The 26,837-nt window shown below is 45.3% G+C and overlaps 1 protein-coding gene across 2 annotated transcripts in view; it reads left to right on the top strand.

Moving 5' to 3' along the window:
- Entpd4 (ectonucleoside triphosphate diphosphohydrolase 4) overlaps positions 1–21,047 on the top strand; it is a 29,664-nt gene extending 8,617 nt beyond the window's left edge. Inside the window, exons 2-13 of one of the 2 annotated variants that reach the window (XM_038310424.1) lie at positions 3,035–3,139; positions 4,219–4,416; positions 5,115–5,320; positions 8,549–8,699; positions 9,409–9,512; positions 10,783–10,842; positions 11,053–11,183; positions 12,790–12,956; positions 16,154–16,478; positions 18,027–18,112; positions 18,787–18,948; positions 19,860–21,047. In XM_038310424.1, coding sequence (XP_038166352.1) covers positions 3,132–3,139; positions 4,219–4,416; positions 5,115–5,320; positions 8,549–8,699; positions 9,409–9,512; positions 10,783–10,842; positions 11,053–11,183; positions 12,790–12,956; positions 16,154–16,478; positions 18,027–18,112; positions 18,787–18,948; positions 19,860–20,079 — 1,818 coding nt within the window. In that variant the 5' untranslated portion in view covers positions 3,035–3,131 and the 3' untranslated portion in view covers positions 20,080–21,047. Of the gene's footprint in view, positions 1–3,034; positions 3,140–4,218; positions 4,417–5,114; positions 5,321–8,548; positions 8,700–9,408; positions 9,513–10,782; positions 10,843–11,052; positions 11,208–12,789; positions 12,957–16,153; positions 16,479–18,026; positions 18,113–18,786; positions 18,949–19,859 lie in introns of both variants that reach the window. The other variant, XM_038310423.1, reaches the window with a different exon arrangement.
- Positions 21,048–26,837: the final 5,790 nt, after the last annotated feature.

The raw sequence follows: 26,837 nt of genomic DNA, 5'->3' as shown, positions 1-26,837 counted from the left end.
CCAAGGGTAAGTTTCTAGACATATAGACATATATATAGACATTGAGCCTATCTATATATGTCACTCAAATGCCCCAAGATTAGTACCTGCTCAGATTCTAGCCAACTGTACTTTATAATCCCGACTCCTTACCTCTAAAATTTTAATGAGTCTGATAGTTGTCAGGTCTTGTTTTCCTTCTGTCTTTCTGGATACCCCTGAAGTTGCATCGTTTCTCATGTTAACTTCTATTATCCTTACCTGTTTTTGTGTTAGTGCATTTTTTATTACTTCATGTGACTGCTTTATAAGTAAAGAATGGCTACCTTTTTTAATAAAAAAGAAAAATTACTTCTATTCCTTTTAATTATATATATTTATGCCTGTATGTATGCATGTGGGTATGTGTGCATGAATGGGGGTGCCTTTTGAGGCTTCTGCCATCAGAACTCTGGGCATCAGACCCCTGGAGCTGGAATTACAGACTCTTCAATGTGGGTTCTTGGGACTGAATCTGGGTCCTCTGAAAGATCAACCAGTGCTCTTAACTACTGAGCCATCTCTCCAGCCTCAAAAAGGTTACCTTTTCATCTCAAGTGACACATGTTATCTTCCCAAGCTATGTGTGAGAAGGGTTTGTCGTTGTTTTAACATATGGAAGGTTTAAAATTATATTTTCTCTCTTTTGTGGTATGAGGTATTGCTATCATTTGGAGAAAGGCCTTAATTCTTTTAAGATTCTGTCAATATTTGCTTATATTATCACTTTTCCTTTTAGTCGGTATTTTAAATATTTAAATCTTTAGGGCATTGAATTTCTCACTACATTAAAATGATTTTTAAAGGTTTTTTTGGTTTTTCGAGACAGGGTTTCTCTGTAGCAATACATTAAAACTAATTTTAAAGTCTGGTTAATTGAAATGCTTTTTAAATTTTATATGAATTTTTAAAATGTTTTTAAGTACATTTATTTGTTTGCACAGTGCAAATGGGGTGTGTGTGTGTTTCTTTATAGTTCTCACTCCTAGCCATTAGTTGTTATTGCTTGTGTAACAGACACTTGTCCTTGCCTGGGATGGCCTTGTAAGGAGAAGTCAACACAAGTGTAACCCCAGAGTCCCCTGCTGGGTTAGAGGGGCTCCTCGAGGCTTATGCTCCCTTTGTGCCCCAGGGCTGCAGGAATCCCAACCCGAAGGCCCCAAAGAGGGATATTCTAAAGAAGCTGAGGAATCCACAGTTTGCGTTTGGTGTGGGGGTCCTTTAGGGCCTGTGATGCTGTCTGAAGAGCTTTTTGCTGTGATGGCCGCGTCCAGTGCTTGCACAGACCATGCAGAAAGCCATGTGTGCCTGGGATGAGCACTTGGGATGAGGCTCGTGCAATGAAGATCTCAACCATTTTATATTCACATTTTCATATTAAATGTTATTATTGTTATTATCTGTTCTAGTGGGCATAAACCTAGAGCCTCACCCACGCTAGGCAAACACTACAGCTGTGCTATATCCTCAGCCTACTTTTTACTTTTTATCGGAAGCAGGTTTCTCTAGCTTCCCCAGGCGACTCCTGCCTTCACTCCATCGCCCAGGTAGACAGCTGGAGTTACAAGCCTGTGCTGCCAAGTCTGGATGAAATGTTTCATTTAGTTCTTTAAATAGCCGCACATAGCAGGCAGCTGCTTTATGAGCCACACAGGTCTTGGGGACCTTCTTCCACATCTAAGGAGTTAGGACTTTTTCCCTCAGTGAGAGAGAAACATAGGGTACAGTGGTTTCTCTTTGATTTGAAAAGAGCCTTTTTCTTCCCTGAACTCTGACCCTTACCACCTTGTCAGGCCCTTTCCCAGAGCTGGGTGACTTGAATGTGGCACTAAGGGTCCTTTGTGACATCATTCTGGAGCGTGAATCACGGCACAAGAGAAATGGAGACACCACATGCATGGTGTGTTAGAGGACAGGGCGGCAGTGTGAGTCACACACTGGAATCCCAGCCTCACCTGTGAAACATCACAGTAGCCTTCCCTATCCAAAGGAGCATTGGGAGACTGAGTAACCGTGAGCACTCTTGTGGGTATTTAGCAATACTGTGCCAGGTGTGGTGGCATGTCTTTAATACCAGCTCTCGGGATCTACAAAGTGAGTTTCAGGATGACCATGGCTGTGTAGAGAGACCTTGTCTCAAAAAACAAACAAACAAAATCACCAAAAAGGTAAATGGTAAAGGAGAGAAATCAAGGGTGAGAGCTGGGTGGAAGGTGATGTGTGCTTACTGAGCCCTCAGACGGTGGCGTTGAGTAAAAACCTGAAGGCGGCCAGGTGCTAAGCTGCAAGGATTGCTCCAAAGCAGAGGGCAGGGAGGCCACAGGCCAGAGTGAGTGGCTCCTAGAAGCTGGTGGGGGCTGCTAGTACATCTGGGATGCTGGGGAAAGAGGTGAGCAGGTGATGAGGTCAGAGCAGAGCAGCTGCCCAGAGCCTGCAGGGCTGGAAGTCACAGGATAACCTTTGGCATTTGTCTGAAGAACTTGGGACCACTGGGAGATTTTGAGTCCTGGCCTGTCTTCAGGTAGAAAACAGTACAGGGAAAAGGAGAGAGCCTGGACTGGAATCATAAGTGAAAGGGACAGGTTTTAGGTAAGCAGGAGTTCAGGGAAGGATTCTAAGAAGTTGGATGGGGAATATGGTGATACTGGGAATTAGAGGAGCCTGGAATGAGAATCAGGACAGACGAGAGCAGTGGCTAGGATTACATAGAATGGGGAGTATGATCTTAGCAATGTGGATCATCGTCATGCAGCATCCAGATGGAGATCCTGGCGATTGAAGGTGGATGTGTACATGACTCAGAAGAGGAGCTGGGTTGAAGAAACAAGTTATCTGATAAGTGTTCTGGTTATGAAGCTGAGCCGGAGGCATTATACAAACATGTTGCTCTAACGCAGTGGTCTCCACATAGGGATCACAGTCAGATGATGTATGGTTGAGTTTAACCACGTACTTAGTAGAACCACAGACATTTTATTTGATTTCACTGTTCTTGATTTTTCTCACCCTGAAACAGGGAAGCTCTGGCTCCATGAAGACCCTAGCTCTCATTCTGTCTTTGTGCGTGACAAGAGCTGACTCCCACAACATTGCCTGGTCCGCGGCCTTTCAGTATGGGAAGGTGAGTGATGAGCCTTGTGTCACTAGCCTGTAAACCCTGAGATTTTGGTGCTGAAGAAATAATAGGTCTTAAGAGAGAAGAAAATATAAATCCCAAGAGAGAAGTGTTTGAAGTTGTTTTATACTGCTCTAAAACCATTGGTCTTGCAGAGCCCAACACGGCCCTTGTCACAGAAAGAATGGAGCCAGGTGAGCTCTGTAAGGGTTAGTGTAAATTGCAGTCTCAGTATACACATGGCATCTTGGGATGTTATATTAGCATAGCACAGCTGTCTAGAGCCTCTGAGGTGCAGAAGAGGAAGGCAGATGCCATGGAGTGTCCTCAGAACTCTCAGGAAGGGAATCTCCAGTGGGCTGGCAGTGTACCTCCTTCTGCAAGAGATTTTAGTCCATAAAGGACTTTTTAACACAAAGAAAGTATGAAGTAATGAAATTTACCCTAAAGGCAGTGCCTGCTGATGGCTCTGCAGTTCGCTTCTTTTTCATGACATAAATTGAAATCCTTCCTGTTTATAAAACATGTCTCAGGGGACTCTTTCTAAAATCAGAGTTCCCTTATTGACTTCATTATGGCAATACTGTCTTTCCCATTATTGGGCCATTGGGGAGAAATTTACTCTAGAATTGCTTGTTAAGAAAATCTCACTTCTCCTAAGCCATTGACTCATTAATGCGCAATGTGTCATCCACTAGGCTGCTGGCATTTATGGGATAGCTTGCAGCTTGCCGTTTCTGTGTCCTCAGTCTCCCTTGGTGTCCTCATTCTTAAACTGGTTTCATTATAGAGTTCTGTGTTTGTCTGGCTAAACTTATGAACGGGATTTCTTTTTGGAAAAAGGCAGGAAATTTTGTAATACTCCCAAGGAAAGGGGACATGCAGAATATCATAACCTGCAGGGTGTCGTTCTCATTATGCCATTTTATAGTAATGTGCTCCATAACCAAACAGCAGCCTGGAGCATGGGAAGAGCAGGCCCCAGCAGACAACAAGCAGGGGGAGCTCGTGCTGAACACCTGTTCAGGTGAGGCCAGGTCTCATCCAAGCATGTTGTTGTAAAATCTGTTTCTTTGGAATTTCAGGATCGGCATTTCCTGTCTCTTTCCTGCTTCTTGGCATTTTAGCATCTCTCCAGTGGGCTGTCCTCGATTCCTAAACACCAGTTTACGCCAGGTCCTCGTCATTAGCATCCTGGCTGCAGCTGTGTCCCTTCTGTACTTCTCTGTTGTCATCATACGAAGCAAGTATGGGTGGCTGTCGAAGGACAAGAAGTTTCAAAGGTAAGAGATAAAGATTTGTTCTAGAAGGAATTCACACCTTCTGGCCGACTGTGTTCCAGCAGCTGTAACAGAACACAGGGCAGCTTATAAGCTGCAGAGTTGTCCAAGAGCTAGGTTTCAGTAAAGTTTGTATCTGGTGAAAGCCATGTCCCAGCTCACATGGTGGGAAGGGGTGGGGTAGCTCTGAGGTCCTTCCTCCCGATCTGACCGCCTCCCAGAGGACAGTGCTGCACTCATGGTTAGACTCACAGCAAACTAACATCAGAGGGACAGGAACCGTCAGCTCTGACACAGTCCTGTTATGGCTGGACTGGCATATAAGAAACATGTGGCTGTGAGAACCGGGCCCTGTGCTGACTGCCTGCTAGGAAATTAGCCTGAGTGGATGTACCTGACAGCTAGCTGCAGGGAAGGCCCTGGGATAGGACAGTCAGGAGCTCCTTCTGCCTGTTGTACTTTGGAAACAGTTCTCTCTGGAGCCTATAGCTGTGTTAAGGAGAGGTTAGCACAAACCTGAATGAGAGGCTCCCTGTGGGCAGCCTTTATTTGGTCTTCATCTGGCCATGAAGAGAGTGTCAGAGAGAGATCATTCATTACACAACGTGGCGGTCGTGATGTGGTGCTTCTGTAGGGCGCTTTCTCTGTTAGAGTGGGCGATACTCTGTTTAAATGACAGCACTTGTGTGTTTCTGAACAAGGTACTTGGCCCGAGTCACAGACGTTGAGGCTACCGACACCAACAACCCCAACGTGAACTACGGCATTGTGGTGGACTGTGGCAGTAGCGGCTCTCGGATATTTGTCTATTGCTGGCCCCGGCACAATGGCAATCCTCATGATCTGCTGGACATCAGACAGATGAGGGACAAAAACCGAAAGCCGGTGGTGATGAAAATTAAACCTGGTACGGGATAAGAATGGCTGAGGACTGGCACCGGGTTCTGGGCTCCAATATCCTGTGATACCACTCACTTCCTCCCCTCTCATCCCACACTGCCTTGCCCTCTTCTGAGCTCAAGACAGAGCCTAATGGCTGCCTTTGTTTCCCTTTCCATTTCCTTTTCTGTCTGCTTTGTGTATGTGACCAGCATCTTGATCAAACCTCCACAGTCAGTGTCCTTTTGGTCACCTGTGACCATCATCATTGTAGCCCCACGATGTCTGCTCACATGCTAGCTAACATTGTTGTGGAGGTTTTGTTGTTTGTTTTTCCTATTTGCTAGTTCTTCCGTAAAGATAGACATTTTCAATAACTTCTAACAATCTGTACTTTAAATATTAGCATATTATTTGTTTAAATATTGCTATGTATTAGTGATTTTTTTTTAAAAAAATTACTGCCCAGATATCTATCTTCCTTCCTTGCCTACCCTTTTTCTCTTCTCTTTCCTCTCTTTCCCTACCTCCCTTGCCCCCTTTCTCTTTCTTTTCTGGTTGTGGTATTGATACTAAGAGTCACATATGTTAGACAAGTGCTCTAGTCCAAGGTACATCCCCACCACTCTTTCTTTTTGAGATGTTATCTTACTAAGATACCCAGGCTGACCTTCAGCATCCAGTCCTTCTGCCTCAGGTCACTAGGCTCCATTTACCCAGATGTATTTTTTATGTCCTAGATTACTCATAAGGGTAACCTTGGGATTTAAAAAAGTGAATGTAAATACACCCAGTGTTTAAGATTTCTAAACCAGTGTAACATTGTGAAGTCGAGTCTTGACTTCCTCACTGAATGATTTAAGCAGCAGTCTCTCACCTTCTCAGGATCTCCGCCTTGCCCATTGTTGGCACCATGTCAGAAGCATTGGGAATGGATCATTTTCAAGTGCGCTATCTCATGCCCAATATTTAATAAGATCTGATTTAAGACAGTAGGCTATAGAACGTAATAGAAACATCTATCTTTCACTAGTGTGTACCTAAATATTAAATGCAGACTATCCAATGAAATTATCTTTTTAAATGTTAGAAAGACAAAAAGAAATGGTACGTGTTCAAAGAAATGGACATGCTAGTTGTTCCCTTTGATTGTTGCACTTGGCTCATGTATCTGATCATCACGCTATACCCCATCAGTACAGATAATTGTAATGGGACATAAAAAGTTTAAAGTAGAATATTGATAAGTAATAATCAATAAAGCTTATTATCTTCCATCTGAGAAGCATAAATAATATCCATGAATTTCCATAAATAGAGATTTTAATATTTAGTAGTAACTTTTAATTTTCCATTGCTCTGTATGTATGCTTAATAAAGAAACATCTTCAGGGTTAACGTAAGAAAAGTATAATCAGTTCGAGGCCAGCCTGGTCTACAAGAGCTAGTTCCAGGACAGGCTTTAAAAAAGCTACAGAGAAACCTTGTCTCGAAAAACCAAAAAAAGAAAAAAGAAAAAAAAAATTTACCAAGAGACTCAGAACTCAAGCTCAATAGAACACTTTGCCTTTCTCCAAGCCTCACACGACAGCCCCAGCACTAACTGAACACCTCCGTGGAGAGCAGGAAACCATGTCCTCATGGAGGTGTACCAGGATCTCAGTCACAGCGGGCTCAGCATGGTTCTGCCACACAGGATCAGCTGAGCGACGCTGCCCCATTGAGGTGTACGCTAGGAGCTCAGCCAGTCTGGCTTAGCACCGTCCTTGTCCAAGTAGACCTCAGTGTGCCTTTTTATAGCAATGCTCTGTCTTGACTCCCAGTCTTTGAGAATTAATATAAACAAGGCTCTAAGCATTTTAAAAATAGGTTCTGGTTAGTTTGGGATTTGGTTTTCTACTGAAATAGCTCTGTGTGCAGAGTCAAAGTTTTGCCTTTTACTCCATTTTCCTTTCACTCACCATTTTTATGGCTCTGCAGTTCTGCAATGTGTGAAGTAAGAAACTGGGGGACTTCTCAGGCCCCCATCGTTTTGATAGTGTAGGGTCAGTGACAGCTTTTTAAAAAGATGCATTTGCTTACCATGTGTGTGTCTGAGTGCATGTATGTTTATATGTGAGTGCTTAGGGAGGCCAGAATAGGGCAGTGGAGCCCCTGGAGCTGGTGTTACAGATGGTTGTGAGCTACCATATGGGTGCTGGGAACCAAACCTAGGTCCTCTGCAAGAGCAGCCCATGCTGTCACTGCTGAGCCGTCTCTCCAGCTCCCACTTTTTTAGTAGTAAGCATTGAAGAGATGTTCCTGAGCACTCCACTTGCCAGGCACTGTCCGGTGCTGGGATAGGAACTGAACAAGACATAGTGTGTGCCTTGGCCAGTTGTAATGAGACAGGTGAGTAATTTGGTGTGGTGAATAGATAGATAGCCGGCAGCAGGGTGAGCACGGGCTGTCAGGACAGCTAGTCTCCATCGGGGTTCTACTAAGTAAGACTTCTGTGGAAGACGGAGCTGAATAGCCGTGTATAAACTGGCTGGGTAAAGGAGGTAGGGGAAGAGAGGGCTCTTTCTGCTGGGGACTCAGAGTCCTGAAGGCCACAGTAGGTTACATTGCCAGAAGTGTTAGTTCAGTGCTTTGAGATGGGAGAAAGGGACTTGGGAGGAAACAAGGTGGGCCATTGTGTGAGTTTGTCTGAGTTGGTTAGAGGAGCCATAGAAGGTCTTAAAATAGAAACGAAACATCCTTGGGGTAGGAGATGGAGGGGTCAGTGGAGCCTAGAAGGTAGTTGGCTACACTAGGCCAGCAGCAGATGGTAGTGTCCAAAGAAACAAGGAGAGCAGAAGTAGAACAAGCAGCAGAGACAGATCTGTAGGACCACTTGCAGAACATGTGTCATGTTCGGGGTGTCGTTGAGGACAAGCAGTGGCTATGTGCATTAGACAGCCATTGTGAACTGACCTGAAGGTTGGAAGCGCACTGGGGGCTGGTGCTACAGTCTGAAGACCTATGGTGTGTGGATGGTGTTGCAGCCATTGGAGTTTGCTTGAGGAGAAAGGAACACATTTCTCAAGGGCAAGAATATGCTCCTGTGTGGGACGCGTAGTAGATGCTAGTTGGATAAGTGTAACAACCCTTCATGCCTCAGCAGAGTGTGGGGAAGCAGAAGAACAGGCAAAACTAGAATACAGACTCAGCACACTGAAGAAATTTACTCTTAGCTCCACCATGTCCCTGCTAAGCAGACTCTCCCTTTCTGCAGGCATCTCAGAGTTTGCTACCTCTCCAGAAAAAGTCAGCGATTACATTTCTCCACTTCTGAACTTTGCTGCAGAACATGTGCCACGGGCAAAACACAAAGAGACACCTCTCTACATTCTCTGCACTGCTGGAATGAGAGTCCTTCCTGAAAGGTGATCTGCCTGGAGGGTGGACCTTGGGAGGGGCGGCTCTCATCTCCATAACTGTTATCATCAGACACTGGAAATCCTTTTACATATTAAAATATACATTCTATCACATGGAGTTACCTTTCTTCAGTCTTGTACCTCCTATTTGTTTTCCCCGTCTCCTGACATCTCCTGCGTGCCTAGATTCCTCCTCTTCCTCTTTTCTCTCCCTGGAAATCCCACCTATACATCCTGCCTAGCTACTGGCTGTTCAGCTTTTTATTTCAACAATCACAGCAATCCACCTTTACACAGTGTACAAATATCCCACAACAGTCTCGTATCCCAGGTTGGCCCCAAACTAAATATGTAGCTGTGTTTGACCTTAAATTTCCAAGCCTTCTACCTACTTCCACCTCCTGCATGCTGGGGTTATGGGCTTTTATCACTTTGCCCAGTTTATACAGTGCTGGTGTCGGAACTTGGGGCCTGGTACATGCTAGACAAGCATTCTTCCCAGTAAGCCAAGAATCACATGATTTACACAGCTTTTTCATTTGGAAAAGAACATTCCTGAGATAAGCAATTTTTTTCAATGAATCACTTTATTTTTACAATTAATTATTTCATATAGGATATAACAGAGTCATAAGGTTTTTTGTTTTTGTTTTCAAAACAACGAAAAAAATCAAGCATATGATTTTGACATGTAAATTTTGGGATTGCCTTGAAGCCAGCAGAAAGCCATCCTGGAGGACCTTTTGACCGACATCCCTGTGCACTTTGACTTCCTGTTTTCTGACTCCCATGCTGAAGTCATCTCAGGGAAACAAGAAGGTTGGTATCAGACCTTCAGTTCACAGAGTGAGAGAGGGGCCCCCACTTTAGAGGCCCCCTCCCCACTGTGCATTGTATTGAACCACTAGGAGACCATATTTTTGAGAGACACTTCAATGACTAAGTTAGTGCTCTATATAGCCAATCTTTATTATACAGCCCTAAAGCTGCTAAACATACCTCATCTGTCCTTACCACATTTAGGGACTGTATTTTGAACAAACTGATAGAGGAAGACTAGCTGGTAAAAAGTCTTAGGCCATGAACCTCTGACTTCTAGTAAGGAGGATTTCTTGCCTTTGATAAACTGAGAAAATATTAATTCTGTTTCCGAAAAATTATTTCACTTGAATAAGAAACAACCAATCAGTGTAATGGTTTGCTAGGAGCAGAGACCTAGAAGTATGGGATCTGTTCCTAGATCACTCACTGCTCCAGCAGGTGTTCCCTATGGGGAGGCATCGGGAAATGCAGAATGGGCCAATCAGCAGTGAGCACCTTACAAAGAAGGCCCTCGGAATTGTAAGAGGTCCCGTTAGGCATACAAAGGAAGATACAGGAAAAAAAATATCCTGAGAGTGTGAAAGAGAAAGGCGTCTCTTCCTCCCCTGTCCAGGAATGGTTCTAAGTTGAACCCTTAGGAGAGGAGCAGAGGAAGTTCCCTGAGCAGGTAGAGGAAGCATGGCCTGATGAAAAGAAACAATCACTGCTACTGCAGGTGGGAGGGGATGCCACTGTGGACCACTGGGTTTCCGCTTGCTGGATTGTGGCTCTGTGGAAAGGTGGCGGTGATGCTGAACACTGGATACATCTTGAATTATCAGCCTGTTACTTTGTACTTTGTCTGTGGGCCAGTCCAACAGGATAGAATGGAGCAGGTTGCCATGGAAGACTGATTAGCTTGTTGTCTCCACTGCATAAAGACACAAGTCAAGGTAGCAGTGGGAATGGATAAAAACAGACTGTAGGGAATGCTGACATGTATAGGCTGGGGTTTGGCAGCTGTTATGGGTAAGAAAGATAGAGGGAAGATTAGGGGAAGTTAGTGTAGAATTCCCGTAGAATTTATATTTTCAACAGATACACCTGATATAAGTATTAAAGAGAGTTCTTGTAAAACCACTAAGAAGATAAAATATCAGTAGAAATATGTTATTTGGTGATTCTGTCTCAGGCTGTCAGGGGTTAAAATAAGTGAGAAGCTTGCGCAGACCAAATTGATCAGAGATTTAAAACTTGATTTTTCTTAATTTTGCTCTGCAATGTCTAGGTGTGTATGCTTGGATTGGCATTAATTTTGTCCTCGGACGGTTTGAGCATATTGAGGAGGGTAAGTGCCTGTTTGTGTCGTCAGGTGCTCTGGTTGGAAGTTACAATCCATCATGATTCGTGTCCAAGGGCAGAAGAGCTGAGTGCTGTGAGAAGGCCGAGTGTGGGGGCCGGGCGGGCAGAGCAGTTGAGCTCATCGGGAGGATGGACTGCATGTCTTCAAAGCAGAGTGCCTCCCGAGCGCCTGCTGAGTGGACCCTTCTCTCTCCAGATGACGAGGCGGTCGTGGAGGTCAACGTTCCTGGCAGTGAGAGCAGCGAGGCCATCGTTCGGAAAAGGACAGCCGGTATTCTTGACATGGGAGGCGTGTCCACTCAGATAGCGTACGAAGTCCCCAAAACTGTAAGCTTTGCCTCCTCACAGCAGGTTATTATCTGTACAGATTGCCTCGTGTTTGCTTCCGTTTTCATTTAACATGTCTCCATCCATTTTTGTTTTGTTTCCTGAGTCTGAACACATCCTTACTCTGCTTGCTGAGGTTCCGTCTTCTCAACCCAGGAGGAAGGAGGCTGGAGAATGAGGCAGGCCTCAGCCAAGCCCATTACGTTTGTACACTGAGCCTAGCTGGTTTGTTTTTGGAATTTAGAGTTCTTCTCTGGTGTATGTCAGTCGCATGCTTGAGCTTTTGTTTACATTTTCTCTTCGGTCACTTAAAAAATAGTATAGCGTCAGGTTTCTAAATTTAGAATCAGGAGAGTCGTTGTTTTTCAATAATTTTGAGCTCTTCTGGAAAGCATTGCTGTTGGTACCCGTTACTCCACACCTGGTTCACTCCGTCTTCTCCCATCCCTTCAGTGCTGTCAGTCAGGATCTGCGGTCCTCAGCGGTCCTTGCAAAGAGAACACCAGAGCCATTTCCTTATGTGTCCCAGAATTGCCACATCTCTCGTTACTGTTTCTGTCCAGATGTAAATTGACACCAAACTATGGTCTCCTACGTTGTTCCCCCCAAAGTAGGGATCATGTACCAGATAGTGGTTCAGAGTCGGCCATGGAGCAGGACAAGCCCAGCAGGTAGCATCACCCTGCTCCTCCTAGCTATGTGATCTCATGCACGTCCTGTGACTTCTGTGAGCCAGTCTCTTCTGGAAAAAAATGCCAACAATAGCCCTATAGCGTGGGGTCATTGAATGGTTGATGAGAGACTAGCACTCTGTTTCTTAGTGTGTGCTCAGTGGGCCTTATTGCTGTCTTTATTAAGTCCTTGGAAAAGCGCTTTGGAAATTCAAGTATTTGAGCCTGTGTTTCCCACTTCCAATTCCAGATATGCCTCTAGAGACTACCACTCATGCTTTCTCCCCCTCATTGAAAAGTATTAAGAGCTCACAAAGGAAGCTTAGAGCAAATAGAAGAATAAAAATTCCCCCTAGATTCACCATTGTTAGTAATTAAAAAAAGGCATTGTCAGTGTTTTGGAGAAATTCTTTCCATTATTTTTATTCCTGTTATAGTTTCAAAATGTGGTTGTTACGCTTTTATCTTTTATATGATTTTGTACCTTTTATTTAAAGTTCATAGTGTGTTCCTCTACAAACTATTGATTACTGCCATTAATTAATTTAACCCTCCCTTAATGTGCATACTCAGATGCCTTTCCTTTTAGGGTTTTTTATTTGTTTGTTTATTTGTTTTTATAAAAGCGTCTTTGCGTGTCAGGACTTTGCTGCATTTGGGTCTATTTCCACAGCAGGGGGTACCGTACATAGGCTTATGGGTCAGAGGAGAGGAACTGTAGCCCTGACCTCTTTTTCAGAAAGCCCTGACACCCCCATGTGCAGCATCTGCAGGCCCTAATTAGAATTAGGAACCGAATTATGAAAGCACTCAGAGCGTCCTTGGGAGGTAGAGAGACAGAGTCTGCTGCTCTCAGATGTAACTCCTTTTAGACCCTTCTTTTTTAACTGGAGCTAAAGTTGCTTTAAAATACTAAAATGTCCTTGTGCCTACAGGAGGAAGTAGCTAAAAACCTGCTAGCTGAATTCAACCTGGGGTGTGATGTCCACCAGACTGAACATGTGTACCGAGTCTATGTGGCCACATTTCTCGGGTTCGGTGGCAATGCTGCTCGGCAGAGATATGAAGACAGACTGTTTGCCAGCACGGTTCAGAAAAACAGGTACAGCACCTGCTGCTCCTCATCAAACTTCTGCGGGCTAGCTCGCTCCTCAGCAAAACTAGATCCAGGCCAGGTATCTTCTATTAACTGCCACTATGCTGGAAGGACTGAGAGGCCCTCAGGGTCCTGCTGCCAGCCCTGTCCCACAGTTGTGCCTGCATATTCTCTCTTTCTTCCCTCCCTCCCCTCTTCTTCTGTCTTCTCTCTGCCTGATCTTCACAGGCATGTACTTTATAATGAGCTTACACACACACACACACACACACACACACACTGTTCTTGTTTTGATTTTTTGCTTTTGTTTTTTGAGACAGGGTTTCTCTGTGTAATAGTCTTGGCTATCCTGGAACTTACTTTATAGATGAAGCTGACTTCAAACTCAAAGAGATCCTCCTGCTTCTGCCTCCTGAATGCTGGGATTAAAGGCTTGAGCCACCAATGCCTGACTAAAAATATTTTAATACCACTAAAATCATTTCGAGATCATTCCTTACTCTTAACCCCTTTCACTATGGTTCTCATCTACTGGTGTCCAGTGTCTGTAGACTATTCCTTATTGGAGACTTTCTGAGGTCAAGGGCAGCTGCTGAGTGTGAGCTTCAGGGTGGGGCACCAGCAGCACTGTGTCACTATCTGAGCTTTCCCAGGCCTCTGCAATCTGCCGCAGTATCCAGACTAGTATCCGAGAACTAGTCTGGAGTGATGGGGAGTTTTCCATTCTATCAGATGAGTAAAGATCATTCCTTGCTTTTAACCCCTTCTATTTTTATGAATGAAATTTTTAAAAATGAGTTATATGAAATTCTGGTATAGAAAAATAGGTGAAAGAAGGGCACCACTCCTATCAGCTTGAGTGTTGTAAGCTTAGCTGGGTGTGGTGGCTCACACCTTTAATTCCACCACTTGGGAGGCAGAGGCAGGTGGCTCTCTGTGAGTCTGAGGCTAGCCTGGTCTGCATGGTTTTAGGCCACCTGGGGTGTTACTTATCTGAAATATGTCATCAGAATGGGGAATGGGTTGGAAGCAGAAGAGCAGCATCTGGCAGGTAAGACACCTTGATCTTCCTGCGTTTGGTTTGTTTGTTTTGATAGAACATTTTTTAGGAGAAATGCTGATCTTAGAGCTAAGTAATAGTATATTTCATTGGCCAATTTAATCCTTTTCAAAATTGTTATTAGTTGTGTTTATGTGCATGGTTTTTGCTTGCATGTATGTCTGTACATCATGTGTAAGAACAGAAGAGGGCATTAGGTGCCCTGGAACTGGAGTTACAGATGGTTGTGAGCTGCCGTATGAGTGCTGGGAATCAACCTAGGTCTTCTGGATGAGCAACCAGTGCTCTTAACTACTGAACCATCTCTCCAGCCCTGACCTATTCAATCTTAATGTATCCATGAAGGCCTAAGACATAATGAAGACCAAGTTGGAGCTACTTGGTATAAGTTTACCCAGAATTCACGTCCATAAGAAGGAAGTGATTCTCTGACTACTTTAAAAGCTAATTGAGAAATGTTAATTACAACAGCAGTAGTCCCATGATGCTTGCTTTTTGTGATAGCTATTTTTATAATAGTCTTAAAATTTTTAAATAAAAATATAAATTTGAATCTCACTTTCTTAGATTTACTCAACACTTTTCTTCTGACTCCTGAGTTTTACTAATTGGGTTTTATTACCAATTTAAAAGAAAAAGCTTTGCTTAATGTATAGTCCAGTGGCACTCCTTAGCTAGGTGTAGGACAACTGAGACAGAAGTGTGAGCTACACATTTAACTGCTCAGAATTCCTCATAATTATACGCATGTTGTTAACTGAGCCTTGAAATTCATACCTATCTCTGCCACTTAGAGTGGTGCTTCATTTCTTTAGAGCACATAGTTCTATGGATTGCATTCAAGTCCATTCTGAATCACCCTGATTTAAAGAATGTGCAGCTTGGCAGGAAAGACTGTCAGTGAATGAGAGGGACTCCAGCAGCATTCAGCTTCTAGCAGTCAGATTGGGAGTCATGGTATCCAACATGAACATTGCTTCCATTTTCAGAACTCTGGTTTCTTTTTATTGATTACTTGAATATGCACACACATTGGGAGGACAGGGGTTAGTTTATCAGGGTATCTATTTGGGATGTGACAAGCCTGGTGTATCTGAGTTACAGCAAGGCTAACAGTTCTTTTCACAGGGCTTCTCAGAGCCTGTAGTGCAGCAAAAACAGCTACTACGTACTGCCATCTCGGCCAATAGTTGATTAATAACAACGATAATAATATCTACTGCCGTCTAGGCCAATAGTTCATGAATAACAATAGCAATAATAATACCCACTACAGTCTAGGCCAGTAGTTGATTCACAGAGATGATGGTGGACATAATAAAATTGGACGAAGGGGCTCAAGCCTTACACGTTGTGTTCTCGCGCCCATATTCACTGGGTGGTCTTTGGCTATGATACTGCCTTCCTGGACTCCATCCATCTCCTCCTGCACACACCGCATCTTCATTGACCTGTCAGTTTGGCTCTGTTTAAAGAATACCAGCAAGATAATGACATGTTGTCAAGCAGTTTGGTACACCTCCTTCTAGAATTACTTTTCCCCAGTTTTCTAATCTTCCATGCATAGCCTGATGGTAGCTTTCTAGCAGTGTGTAGCTTGTTTTTCTGAAACATCCAACCTGGTGTTCCAGGACCAGGTACTTCTTTTCAGTCACGCTACTTCAAGCTCTGTACAGTTAAAGTCAAGCAGCAGTGGCAGAGTGGGGATGTGGGCCACATGGTTGCTGGGTCCTCAGCAGGCATCCTATCTGTACTGAGGGGAATCAAAAGCGTCAGGTCAGCCCTGAGATGGTCCTGTGGCTAACGGCACTTGGTGCTCAAGCCTGATGACTTGCGTTTAATCCTTGAGACCTACATGTAGAAGGAGACCACCAGCTTCTACAAGTTGTTCTCTGACCTCCACACACGTGTTGTGGTGTAGACACACAGTAAATAAATGAGTCAGGTCATGGCTTGTTTACTTGGACTCAGCAGTCCCTGTGTGTGTCATTGTGGATCTCCTCAAAGGGCTGGGTGACCATTTTCCTAACTTGGTTTGGAACCCTTTGTGTTCCCGCACACATTTCTGTGGATCCATGTGAGGAGCATACTGGCTTGCACAGTGTAGCATAGGTCTCATGGTAAATGGTTCTTTGTGCCACAGGCTCCTGGGTAAGCAGACTGGCCTGACTCCGGATGCTCCGTTCCTGGACCCCTGCTTGCCTCTTGACATTAAGGATGAGATCCAGCAAAATGGGCAGACCCTGTACCTCCGGGGGACAGGAGACTTCGACCTGTGTCGGGAGACCCTCCAGCCTTTTATGAACAAAACCAATGAGACACAGACTTCCCTCAATGGAGTCTACCAGCCCCCAATCCACTTCCAGAACAGTGAATTCTATGGGTTCTCTGAATTCTACTACTGCACCGAGGATGTCTTGCGAATGGGGGGAGACTACAATGCTGCTAAATTTACTAAAGCTGCCAAGGTAACAAGCCAAGAAAATCCATGCTGTATAGAGACATTAGGCTGCAGGTCTAGCCTCCATCATACTCGGAGGGAAAGGTGGTTGTAGTGCATCCCTGCGATAGCTTTTCCCTTCCGTTGTGGGAGGGAAGTCGTCAGAAGACCTAAGTTCTACTAGCCACATTGGTTACCAGGAACGAACAGACCAGAGTCTTAAGTTGACTTATGATTGCCATATCTCAGAACCCTTTCAGCAGGCTCCCACCACATAGCAGCCATGACTCCTACCAGCAGAGTCCCTTTGCTTTCCCATTTTGTCAGAAGTTTTCCCTGCCATACCTCTTCAGTCTTGATGGCCCTTGTCTTCCAGCCACAGCCCATTGCCCTCCAGGTTCATAGATTCATAGATTGCCCCATCCATGCCATAGTTGTCTGGTTGCTGACATTCCGTCTCTAATCTTAACCCCTGTCTTTTTCCCACTGAGTTTCATAATTCCAAACAAATGCAGTTTTTCACTTTCCTTTCTTTTGTGTGCCATCTTAGTTGACAGTATTGCCAACCATCCTGTCCCTACCTCCAGGCAGGGCTCTTATGTTTTCTTTATAATGCTGAGGATAAAACCCAGGGCCTTGTGTGCACCAGGCAAATGCTGTCTCGCTGAGTTGCATCCTCAACCCCTTTGCTCCATGTAATATGCTTCACCCCATATAATCATGAGAAATAGTTTCTCTCATGAGTATTTTTCTGCCTATCCCTGCTTCCTGTTCTACTGTCATTGTCCTCGCCAGGTCTCTAGCTCACCAGAAGCTGTCCAATTGGTCCTGTGTCTGTTATCTCTGGTGTCCATCCCACATGCTGTCCAGGGCCTCTTCTGTCTGAGCTCTCACGCTGTCACCTTGCTGTGCTGTTTAAAGTCTTCTGCAGCTTCACAGGCTGAATCCACTGACCTTAGCCTTCACTCCTCCTCCCACCAGCTCAGTGCTCTCTCAGCATGGAAAGCAGCCGGGGTATATCCTCTATGCTGTGCGCCTTCTCTCATCTGTGTCTTCATTCCTGATGTTTTCCCTTCCTGACTCGTGCCCCAGGCTGAGCACATTCCTCTGTGCTCCCTGTCACACTGTTTCTCTCAGCCCAGCTTTGTCACCCTGGAGAGGTGAGGAGAGGAGCTGTGTTAGTGCTCAGGGCTGTGAGCAGTCAGTGTGACTCCAAATCGCCATCCTCACCCAAGGCTAAGCTGCCCCAGACCCGAGGACTCAGTTGAGCAGCAAATGCTGTTTCCCTCTGCCCACATTTGTTCTGGTGCAGTGACGACGGAAGAACTAAATGGGCTTGAAGAGGTCAGTGCATCCTGCGTGGGCAGGATTTCAGGACACAGAACAAGTACAAAGTGTGCTGGTTGCCAGGAACTCAGAGACCTGAGTCTCACGTTAACTGTACAGACATTCGTTCTGCTTGTGTGTTTCCTGTGCTTGTTATGATGGTGAATGTGGTAAGCCATTTGTAAGTAGGAAAAGTACTTTAATAATAAACTTTCAGGGATGATTTTATTTAGGGTGAAATTATTTTTAGGATTACTGTGCAACGAAGTGGTCAATCTTGAGGGAACGCTTTGACCGAGGACTGTATGCCTCTCACGCTGACCTCCATCGGCTTAAGTAAGTAGTGGACAGTCAAGTCCTGAGCTGCCGGCTGACCCTCCTTACCCACTGTCCTTCTCTACCCTTGGCCTCCCTCAAGTGGGACGAGTTCTCGTTACAGGCTTTCTGCTCAGCTTTGAAGTTCTTTGCACCTGTTCGCTCATGTCCTGACGACATTGAGTTGTGTGGGCTGCTGCCCCTTTCCATCTGTCCCCTCGGCCAGATCTATCCCTCCCACAACACTCACAATACTCCTCTGATAATTGAAGCCACTCTGGTTTGGTTTATAAAATTCCCTTTGGTTTAAGGCACTCAAGTGCGGCGACTGGATCTTATTATTACTGCCACTGCTCATCACTTACTTACGGAGTCCAGTAGTTTGTAAAACAAACAACAACAACAAACCCACCTCTAATGAGCATTAGGAGTAGGCGATATCAGAGCTGAGAAGGATCCTCCCACCTTTTCACTTTGTTATAGAGAGGGTAGAATGATGGAGAAGGTGCGTGGAGGGGTCTCACATCAGGATGAATTGACGCTGTTTCCGGCTCGCCGGTTTTGACAGGTGTGCGGCCTGTGTGTGGGTGAACCTGAGCTCATATGCAGCTGTCTGCTCAGACCTGGAGACAGTCTGCCTGGTGCATTCGGACAGGGGCGCCTACCTGACTTGTGCCTGTGCTTGGCATTTGTAGGTATCAGTGTTTCAAATCAGCCTGGATGTTTGAGGTGTTCCACAGGGGCTTCTCCTTTCCTGTCACATACAAAAACCTGAAGACAGCCTTGCAGGTGTATGACAAGGAAGTGCAGTGGACGCTGGGGGCGATCCTCTACAGGACCCGCTTTTTGCCCTTGAGGTAGGCTAGGAGCTTGGGAGGGTCACAAAAGATGCTTCTCCAAAGCGTGGTGCCTCTTGGTGACTGCATTTTGTGGCCGTGTTTTCAGAGCTGTGAGCCCAGCCAGACTTAACGTGGGTCTTCTCTGCCTTCCTCCCCAAGTGCGTCCTGTTCTCTCAGGCAGCCCATCCCACAGCACACAGCACTGGTGCTGTTCTGCGTCCCAACCCTGCAGGAGGGTCTGCTCCATGGTGACCCTTACGGCTTTGGGCCCCTTCGCTGGATCTTATAGTGTCTAGGATTGCAGAAGAAATTATATTGAAATGCATTTATGGCACTGTTGTAGCACACAGATTTGTGATGTGGGAGGATGTCTTTATTTACACACTAACCTGTAGTGTCTGGCAACAGAACCATCATGCCCGTCCCTTCAGCGTGATGACTGACAGCTGAGGCACTGGCTAGCATAGTGGACTAAAAACATCAGCCATTGTCCATACTATTGAAGTGTCAGTTACTTTTAAGACTATGACATTGTCTACATAGATTCATGTCCAAAGGAAATTTTAAATTCCAGTCCACTGTTGGTCAAATAAACATACAGATTTCCCCATTCAAGTTCACAGCTTGGCTGATCCACATTAAAAACTATTTTTATCTGATATCTTATTTGAGTCAGCTCCAGAAATTCTGTACAGTAGCTGTTATTATGTATAATTTTTATGTGAACGTGTTTGTTTCATTAATTTGTCACAGCAAACCCTGGCCCTTACATTCATGACATTATAATGCTGGGGTCTTATGGATATGCATGAAGAGCATAGCATTGGCAGGGAGCTCACTTGGGGCTACTTCCCCTGTTTCAGAGGTAAGGAACAGCAGGCCCTGGCCTGCACCCTTCTCACTGCTTCTGTTTGTCTCCACGCCTGCAGAGACATCCGGCAGGAGGTGTTCCGGGCTGGCCACGGGCACTGGCGGGGTGTGTCCTTCGTCTACAACCACTATCTGTTCTCTGGCTGCTTCTTGGTCGTCCTGCTGTCCATCCTTCTCTACCTGCTTCGACTGCGGCGCATCCACCGCAGGGCACCCCGAACTGGCTCTCTGTGGATGGAGGAAGGCCTGCCCTCCCAGAAGGGCCCTGGTCCCTTGTGACACTGTGTCAGTTTGAGGAGGACTCTACAGGAAAAGCCATTTTTGCCTCAGGGTTTCTCTGTATGCTCAGACGGTTTTGTGACCCCTTTCTTTTCTGTTACAACAAAACCCACTGATTGTAAACCCTTTTGTGTAGAGGTGTTGCCATTCTGAGTACAGCTTTAACTGGAGGAGTGGGGAAAGGGAATTCACCTAGTTTGTGCTGCACAGTATCTGCCACACATTCGTAAGGTTCTTGGTTGTCTCTGGGACGGGCTGCATTCTCAGCGCATGACCTGGATAGTGGAGGGCAGTGGGCAAGTTCCCATCAGTGAGGATGGGACTTCAGCTGGGCCTGGGATGGAACCTAGAAGTGAGTTAGGCCTTCTGTCTCCTCTCTGAAATCACAAGCCTGGAAGAGGTATTTGAATTTATCTGTTGCTCAGGTCCGTCACTACCTGTGTTTTCTTTGCAGATTTAAGAATTCAGTCATTCATAGCAAAAATTGACAAAATATTGGCCCAGGGAAGTACTACTGAATGAAGGGTTGTGACGGATACGAACCCCTGAGGAGAGCCTTGTCTGGCTGCAGCTGAAGCACATGCCTGTGAATTGCCGTTCTTGTCCCTGGGTTCAGGAAACTGTTGCCCTCTTATAGCAGCATTGGGGGTTTTGCTTGTATGGTTATTTGTTTTGTTTCTTTGTTTGTTTTTAAACCAGAAAGTTTTTAAAGTTCCCCTGGTTTAGTGGTCTGAGAACTGGAGTGTCCGCTGCGGGTGCTCCAGCGCTTCTGAGAAGCAGACCTGTGCTGGGCTGCTCTCTTCCACTTTCAGATGGCTTCAGTGCTTTTCTCTGGGACACTCCACACACTGCGTGACAGTTCTCACTGTCACCTGTGGTTGCATCATCGTTGGCATTGCCACTGTGAGCCCATACCATGGGAGAGCCTGAATTTAAAACAAGAAATAAATGCATACGTTGAAAACCTATCTGGCATTTTAAGCAGAAATGTGAACAGGACAATTGAGGGGGACACAGGTGAGGCTGGTGGGGTGTCATTTGTTCGTTTGTTTTTATGTTGTTCATTTAGTTGAAATCCAGGGGATTTCTATGGGGGGGGTATTTTTAGAAGGCATTGGTTTTGGTGGTGGTGGTGGTTTTGGTGGTGGTGGTGGTCATGGTGGTCGTGGTGGTGGTCATGGTGGTGGTGGTCGTGGTGGTAGTCATGGTGGTGGTGGTGGTTTTGGTGGTGGTAGTCGTGGTGGTGGTGGTTTTGGTGGTCGTGGTGGTGGTTTTGGTGGTGGTGGTGGTGGTGGTGGTTTTGGTGGTGGTAGTCATGGTGGTGGTGGTGGTTTTGGTGGTGGTGGTTTTGGTGGTGGTGGTCATGGTTTTGGTGGTGGTGGTGGTGGTGGTGGTGATTTTGGTGGTGTTCTTCGTGGTTTTGGTGGTGGTGGTGGTGGTGCAGCACATATGTCCCAGCTCCACAGCACTTAAGTTGACAGAGTTGGTAGCAGATGGCTATTTTGAGAACCTTCAGCTACTTTAAAACTCTAAAATGAGAGAAGAACGGTGCTTCCAAAGCCCTGTTACCTTTGGAGAAAAGATGTGGTGCACGCTGCACTGACCACTTAAAAGACTTCAAGCTGATGAAAGTCATGCAGATTCCTCATCTCTGCAGAGTGACTGTTCTAGATGAAGCCCTAGCGGAGAGGTAGACGGTGTGGTGCTGAGCAGTCCCTGTGAGGATCGTGCCCCAGAGGACTTGCCCCGGAATGAATATTTGAGAGGGCCGCTTTCTGAAGAGCTGGGCAGCGGCAGCTTCAGGCCCAGCACAGGTGAGCCCGCCACTGGGCTTCTAGCAGTCATCACACTGGCATCTTTTCCTTGAGCTCCTGCAGGGGGCGGTGCCCTGTGAACTATCTGTGGCGTTGGTGCTAAAGAGGAGTGTGTTAGACTTCAGTCTGCACCCCTCTCCCACTGCTGGGCCGTAGGAACGGTGAGGCTGCATAATCTGTATGATGAAAATCCATAAATGCCTCGAATTGGGGGGATTTGCCTTTAAAATCAAGGCAAGGAAAAGCCAGTATAAGAACTTACTAAAATCTGCCTTCCTCAGGACTTCTACCCCTACGTAGCCAGTCCTCACGTAGAGGGTGTTGGTCTGGTCCTGCTCCTGCAGTCTGGGGACAGGATGGAAGTAGGCATTCTCAGCCTATAACAGGATCCCTGCTGCAATGACCAACCTTACTTTCCAAAGTAACACCCCACATCCCCAGCCCCCAACCCCAACCCCAGCATAGGGTTCCCAAGGCCACACCACCCATGTTTCTGTGGTGGCTCCCAGAGCAAGACCTAGCAACTATTGGAAATCTAGAAGACTTTCGAGCTAAGACTTTTGAAAGGATTGCTTTAGTTGAACTTGATGTTAATTCCTCAGGAGGCAGGAGCAGGCAAATCTCTGTGTTCAGGGCTAGCCTGATCTACATTGGGAGTTCCAGGCCATCACTATTTCAAAAAAGAAAAGGATTTTAAAAAATAGAAAAAGAAAAGGTTAGGCAAAGTGGCACACACTTGTAATCCCAGCACAGGGAGGCTAAGGCAAAGGAATGAAGATTTCAAGGCAGCCTGGGCTACATAGATCCTATCCCCACCACCAGAACAAGTTAAAGAATGTGCAAGAGAGACTCTACATGGCCTTGGAAGGTCTGATGCGGCGAGCGAGCCCCGACCAGCAGGGAAAGATCACCACCGACACAGGATCCTTCTCTGATCACACTTTATTGAAGCGCTGCTTGGTTGAGGGAGAGCTGGAAGCAGGGGGCCCCCCCGAGCCGGGCTGGGGCGAGAAGTTCGCGCCACATACTTGTTTACTTCAGCACTCGGCGCCATCTTGTAATGGCGAAGTGTAGATGTGGCCGCCACAGTTCCCCCCTTTTAATTTTATGACATTTAAAAGACAGTCAAGGCTGAGGTCAGAGGACCTTACCCTGAAAATGTAGACATGTCCCGTTTTTCTCAGGGATGGGAAAAATAAGCGGGACTACCCATATGCATAAGGTCATGATCTCCTGAGTGGATCTACTCAGTGCACTCTTAGGTGCAAAACCTCCTGTCCAGGACAACACATCCCCAGATTCAGGGGAACCTCATCGATCCCTCTTTCCGAGTGCAATGGCTCAATGGCCTTCGGGTGCAAAAGCAGGGATTAGGGTCAGGAGTCCTGTAAGATGCTGATCCAAGCTTGGGGGGAGTTGCCGGCCTCCAAGGCTGCGAGGGCACGTGCAATGGCCACCTTTTCCCGTTTCCTTACCCGAATCAGCCTTAGAATCAGAAACAACGCCAATATCACTCCCGAAGTTAATATTAATCCTAGCACGCCAACCCCTGCCCATTCCTTAATATATGAAAAGGTATCTACCAGCCAATCTGTAAATTCCCCCAGCGAAACCATAGTCGCCTGGGTTTGATTCAAAGCCAAAATCTTCAAACTAAAATTGGCTTGCAATTGTTCCAATTCCCTTGTCCAATTGCCATTTAGATATTGAGAAATCGCTCGGGATTCATTAAGGGTAGCAGTATAGGGGGTAACACACAAGTGCTTAGTACGATCCACACAACCAAAGGTAACTATATCAAACATTTCTAACATATTTCTTTCCACCAAATCAACTCTCTTATTTAACAATAAAATACCTGACATTAATTGATGGTTAATCTTTTCTTGTATATACATAGCGTCCGAGGTTTTTTGAACCACGGAATTGATAATAGTAACTGTCTGAACTTGATTGGCCATAGCTACTCCTGCAGTAACAGCCGCCGCAGCAGACACTGCAATAGCCGTCACAATAGTTGCTGTAATGCCAAAATCCCTTTTCCGGCGAACCAGGGTGGCTAATGGGAAGTTCTTAGGATTGGCTTTTACAGGCAAAAACACAAAGGTAGGGATGCGCATAACAATCGCACCTGAATGGCAGAAATTCCAACATTGTGACAGAGAGCAATTATCCTTCTTGCAATCAACTGCAGTATTATTTGAACTCCCTGTAGTATTAAACAAAAGCCAGACAAAGGGAGGATCCAGGCAAACTCTGGTTTGCCGTAGAGTAGTATTATGTTTTTTCTCTACACTAGTTATATTAATTTCTTTAGAAGTGTGATTCATAATCCCTGTATAATTATTTAACATAATTATTCCAGAGCGAACAAATGTAGCAAATGGAGACAACTCAGTTATAGCTCCTCTGGAATTCATAAGTATCCACGGAGTAAAGGGTGATCCAACCTTTATCATAAGTTTTCTTTTAACCTTAAAATGGTTAAGATTCCTAAGAACCCATCCAGAATTATTGTAAAACTTATCATATCGTCCTCTGCAATCCACAAATTCAGGGGGATAGCTCAAATCATTACCAGAGCATCTAGGGACAGACCAAGAAAAAATATTATTACTAGTATGATTACTATTGCCAACCTGTGAATCACTATTATTAATCTTGCTAACCTGTACCCAATTGGGCGTTGTAAGGTTGCAACTGATCCCATAAGTGGTAACATTAACAGTATCATTGGAACCGGAATAGGAGCCAGATCCAGATTTAGCTCCAGATCTAACCTGAGGCAGGGCTACGCTAATGGCTTTTCTCAAAAAATTGGGGGTATCTTCTAAAAATGGATCTCTAGCTACAGTAAGATTCATGGCATCTAGCAAGATGCAGTCTGAGATAGAAGTGCTCTGATTTGTGGTAAAACATAAAGTTCCTGCTAGGGGCACTACAGTTTGATTAAATTTTTGTTCCTGTGCATCCACCTTTTTGCAAACTAAGTTCAATTGGCAACTATCAACAAAAAATTGTGGCAATATTGTGGACTCATTGTGAACAGGAATTGGAATGGGCCATGTACGGGCCACAGCCCAGAAATAAGATTCTTCAGATTCAACTGGAACCGGCAGGTTCACCAACAGGATCAGGAGCAGCAACATCTCCTTGCTCTTCGTCAGGCTGTTCCAGTGTTGTCACGATTCTTGTCAGTCTGGTAGGGATCCACACCGGGTCTGGCCGATTCTGAGGAAAGACACAAACAGCTCCCCTGGACCTCTGTATCACAGGGTCCGGTCCATACCATTTATTATCAATTACATCCTTCCATTTTACTAATTCTGTATTTCTGTGTCTGTGGTCCATATGTCTTTCCGCGGCTGAACGGCCATTGGAATCCAAGGTCAAAAAATTAAATGTAAAGAGAGCGAGAGATATTCTATCTCGCGGGGATGCGCCCTCGGCTATTCCCCCTTTTTGTTTTTGAAGCAATTCCTTAATGGTGCGGTTAGCCCTTTCCACGATGCCTTGTCCTTGTGGATTATAGGGCAAACCAGTAATATGATTAATTTCAAAAATAGAGCAGAACTGTTGAAAACTTTTAGAGGCATATGCCGGGCCATTATCAGTTTTTAAAGAATAAGGCTTGCCCCAAGCAGCCCAGGCTTCTAGGCAATGGGTCTTTACGTTAAGGACCTTTTCACCACATAACGGGGTGGCATGTATAACACCTGAACAAGTGTCCACAGAAACATGCAAATATTTTTGTTTGCCAAATTCTGAAACATGAGTAACATCCATCTGCCAAAGGGTAAGTGGCTTTAACCCACGTGGATTAACCCCAATATGAGGCGGATGATGAAAAACCACACAGGAGGAACATTGTTTAACTATCTCACGTGCTTGGTCGCGAGTAATATTAAACTTAAGGCGAAGGGTATTTGCAGGCACATGAAACTTTCTATGAAATTGTTCAGCCGATTGCATAGGATCCAGGGCAACTAAAGCCATTTCCCTGGTAGCCCTATCAACCATATCATTAGCTTCAGTCATAGGTCCAGGAAGACCGGAATGAGCTCTAATATGACCGATAAAAAATGGTTTAGCACGTTGAACTATACAACTCTGAATTTGTAATAACAAAGATGCAACCATGCTACTAGGTTTAACATATGCAGCCACTTCCAGATGTTTTACAGCATTAACTACATAGCATGAATCAGAATACAAATTAAAAGGCTGATGGGGAAAGGCCTTAAAGACCTCCAACACTACTTGACACTCCACGACTTGGGGTGCTCCAGAGCGAAATTTCAGAGTAACAGGCGGGGAGCCATATACCATATAGGCTCCAATTCCAGTTTTGGACCCATCAGTAAAAATAGTCAAGCCATTATTCAAAGGAGAAGCACTGGTAATCTTTGGAAAATATACAACATTCTGTGCCATAAAGGACAGCAATTTATCAGACAGATAATGATTATCAATAACGCCTGAATATGAGGAAATCAATACGGCCCAATCATCAGTAGTCCCTGTCAAAACCTCAATTTGATCTTTGGTATAGGGCAATATTAACTTCTCTGGCATTTTTCCAAAGGAGGTCAAGCTGAACCTCACTCCCAATAATGCCTGTTGTGCCACTAAATCAGGATAATAGCTTAACGTGCGCGAACCAAGTGTATGACCATGTATCCACCAAATCGGGCCTGTCTGCCACAATACTCCAGTAGGATGACCAACAGTGCGCAGAATGCAAAGCAATAATGGTTGTTCTGGATCAAACCGAAGAACCTGCGCTTGTTCTATGGCCTTTTCCACTATCTTTAATGCTTCTTTTCCTTTGGGTGTAAGCTCTCTAGGTGACGTTACATCAGGATTTCCTTCTAATATTGAGAACAATGGCTGCAAAGCTTCACGGGTAATGGGGAGATATCCTCTCAGCCAATTTATATCTCC

Source organism: Arvicola amphibius, chromosome 13, assembly GCF_903992535.2.
Source record: "Arvicola amphibius chromosome 13, mArvAmp1.2, whole genome shotgun sequence".
Lineage (NCBI taxonomy): Eukaryota > Metazoa > Chordata > Mammalia > Rodentia > Cricetidae > Arvicola > Arvicola amphibius.
The sequence above is the reverse complement of the archived record's forward strand: the minus strand, read 5'-3'. Positions and strand labels throughout refer to the sequence as shown.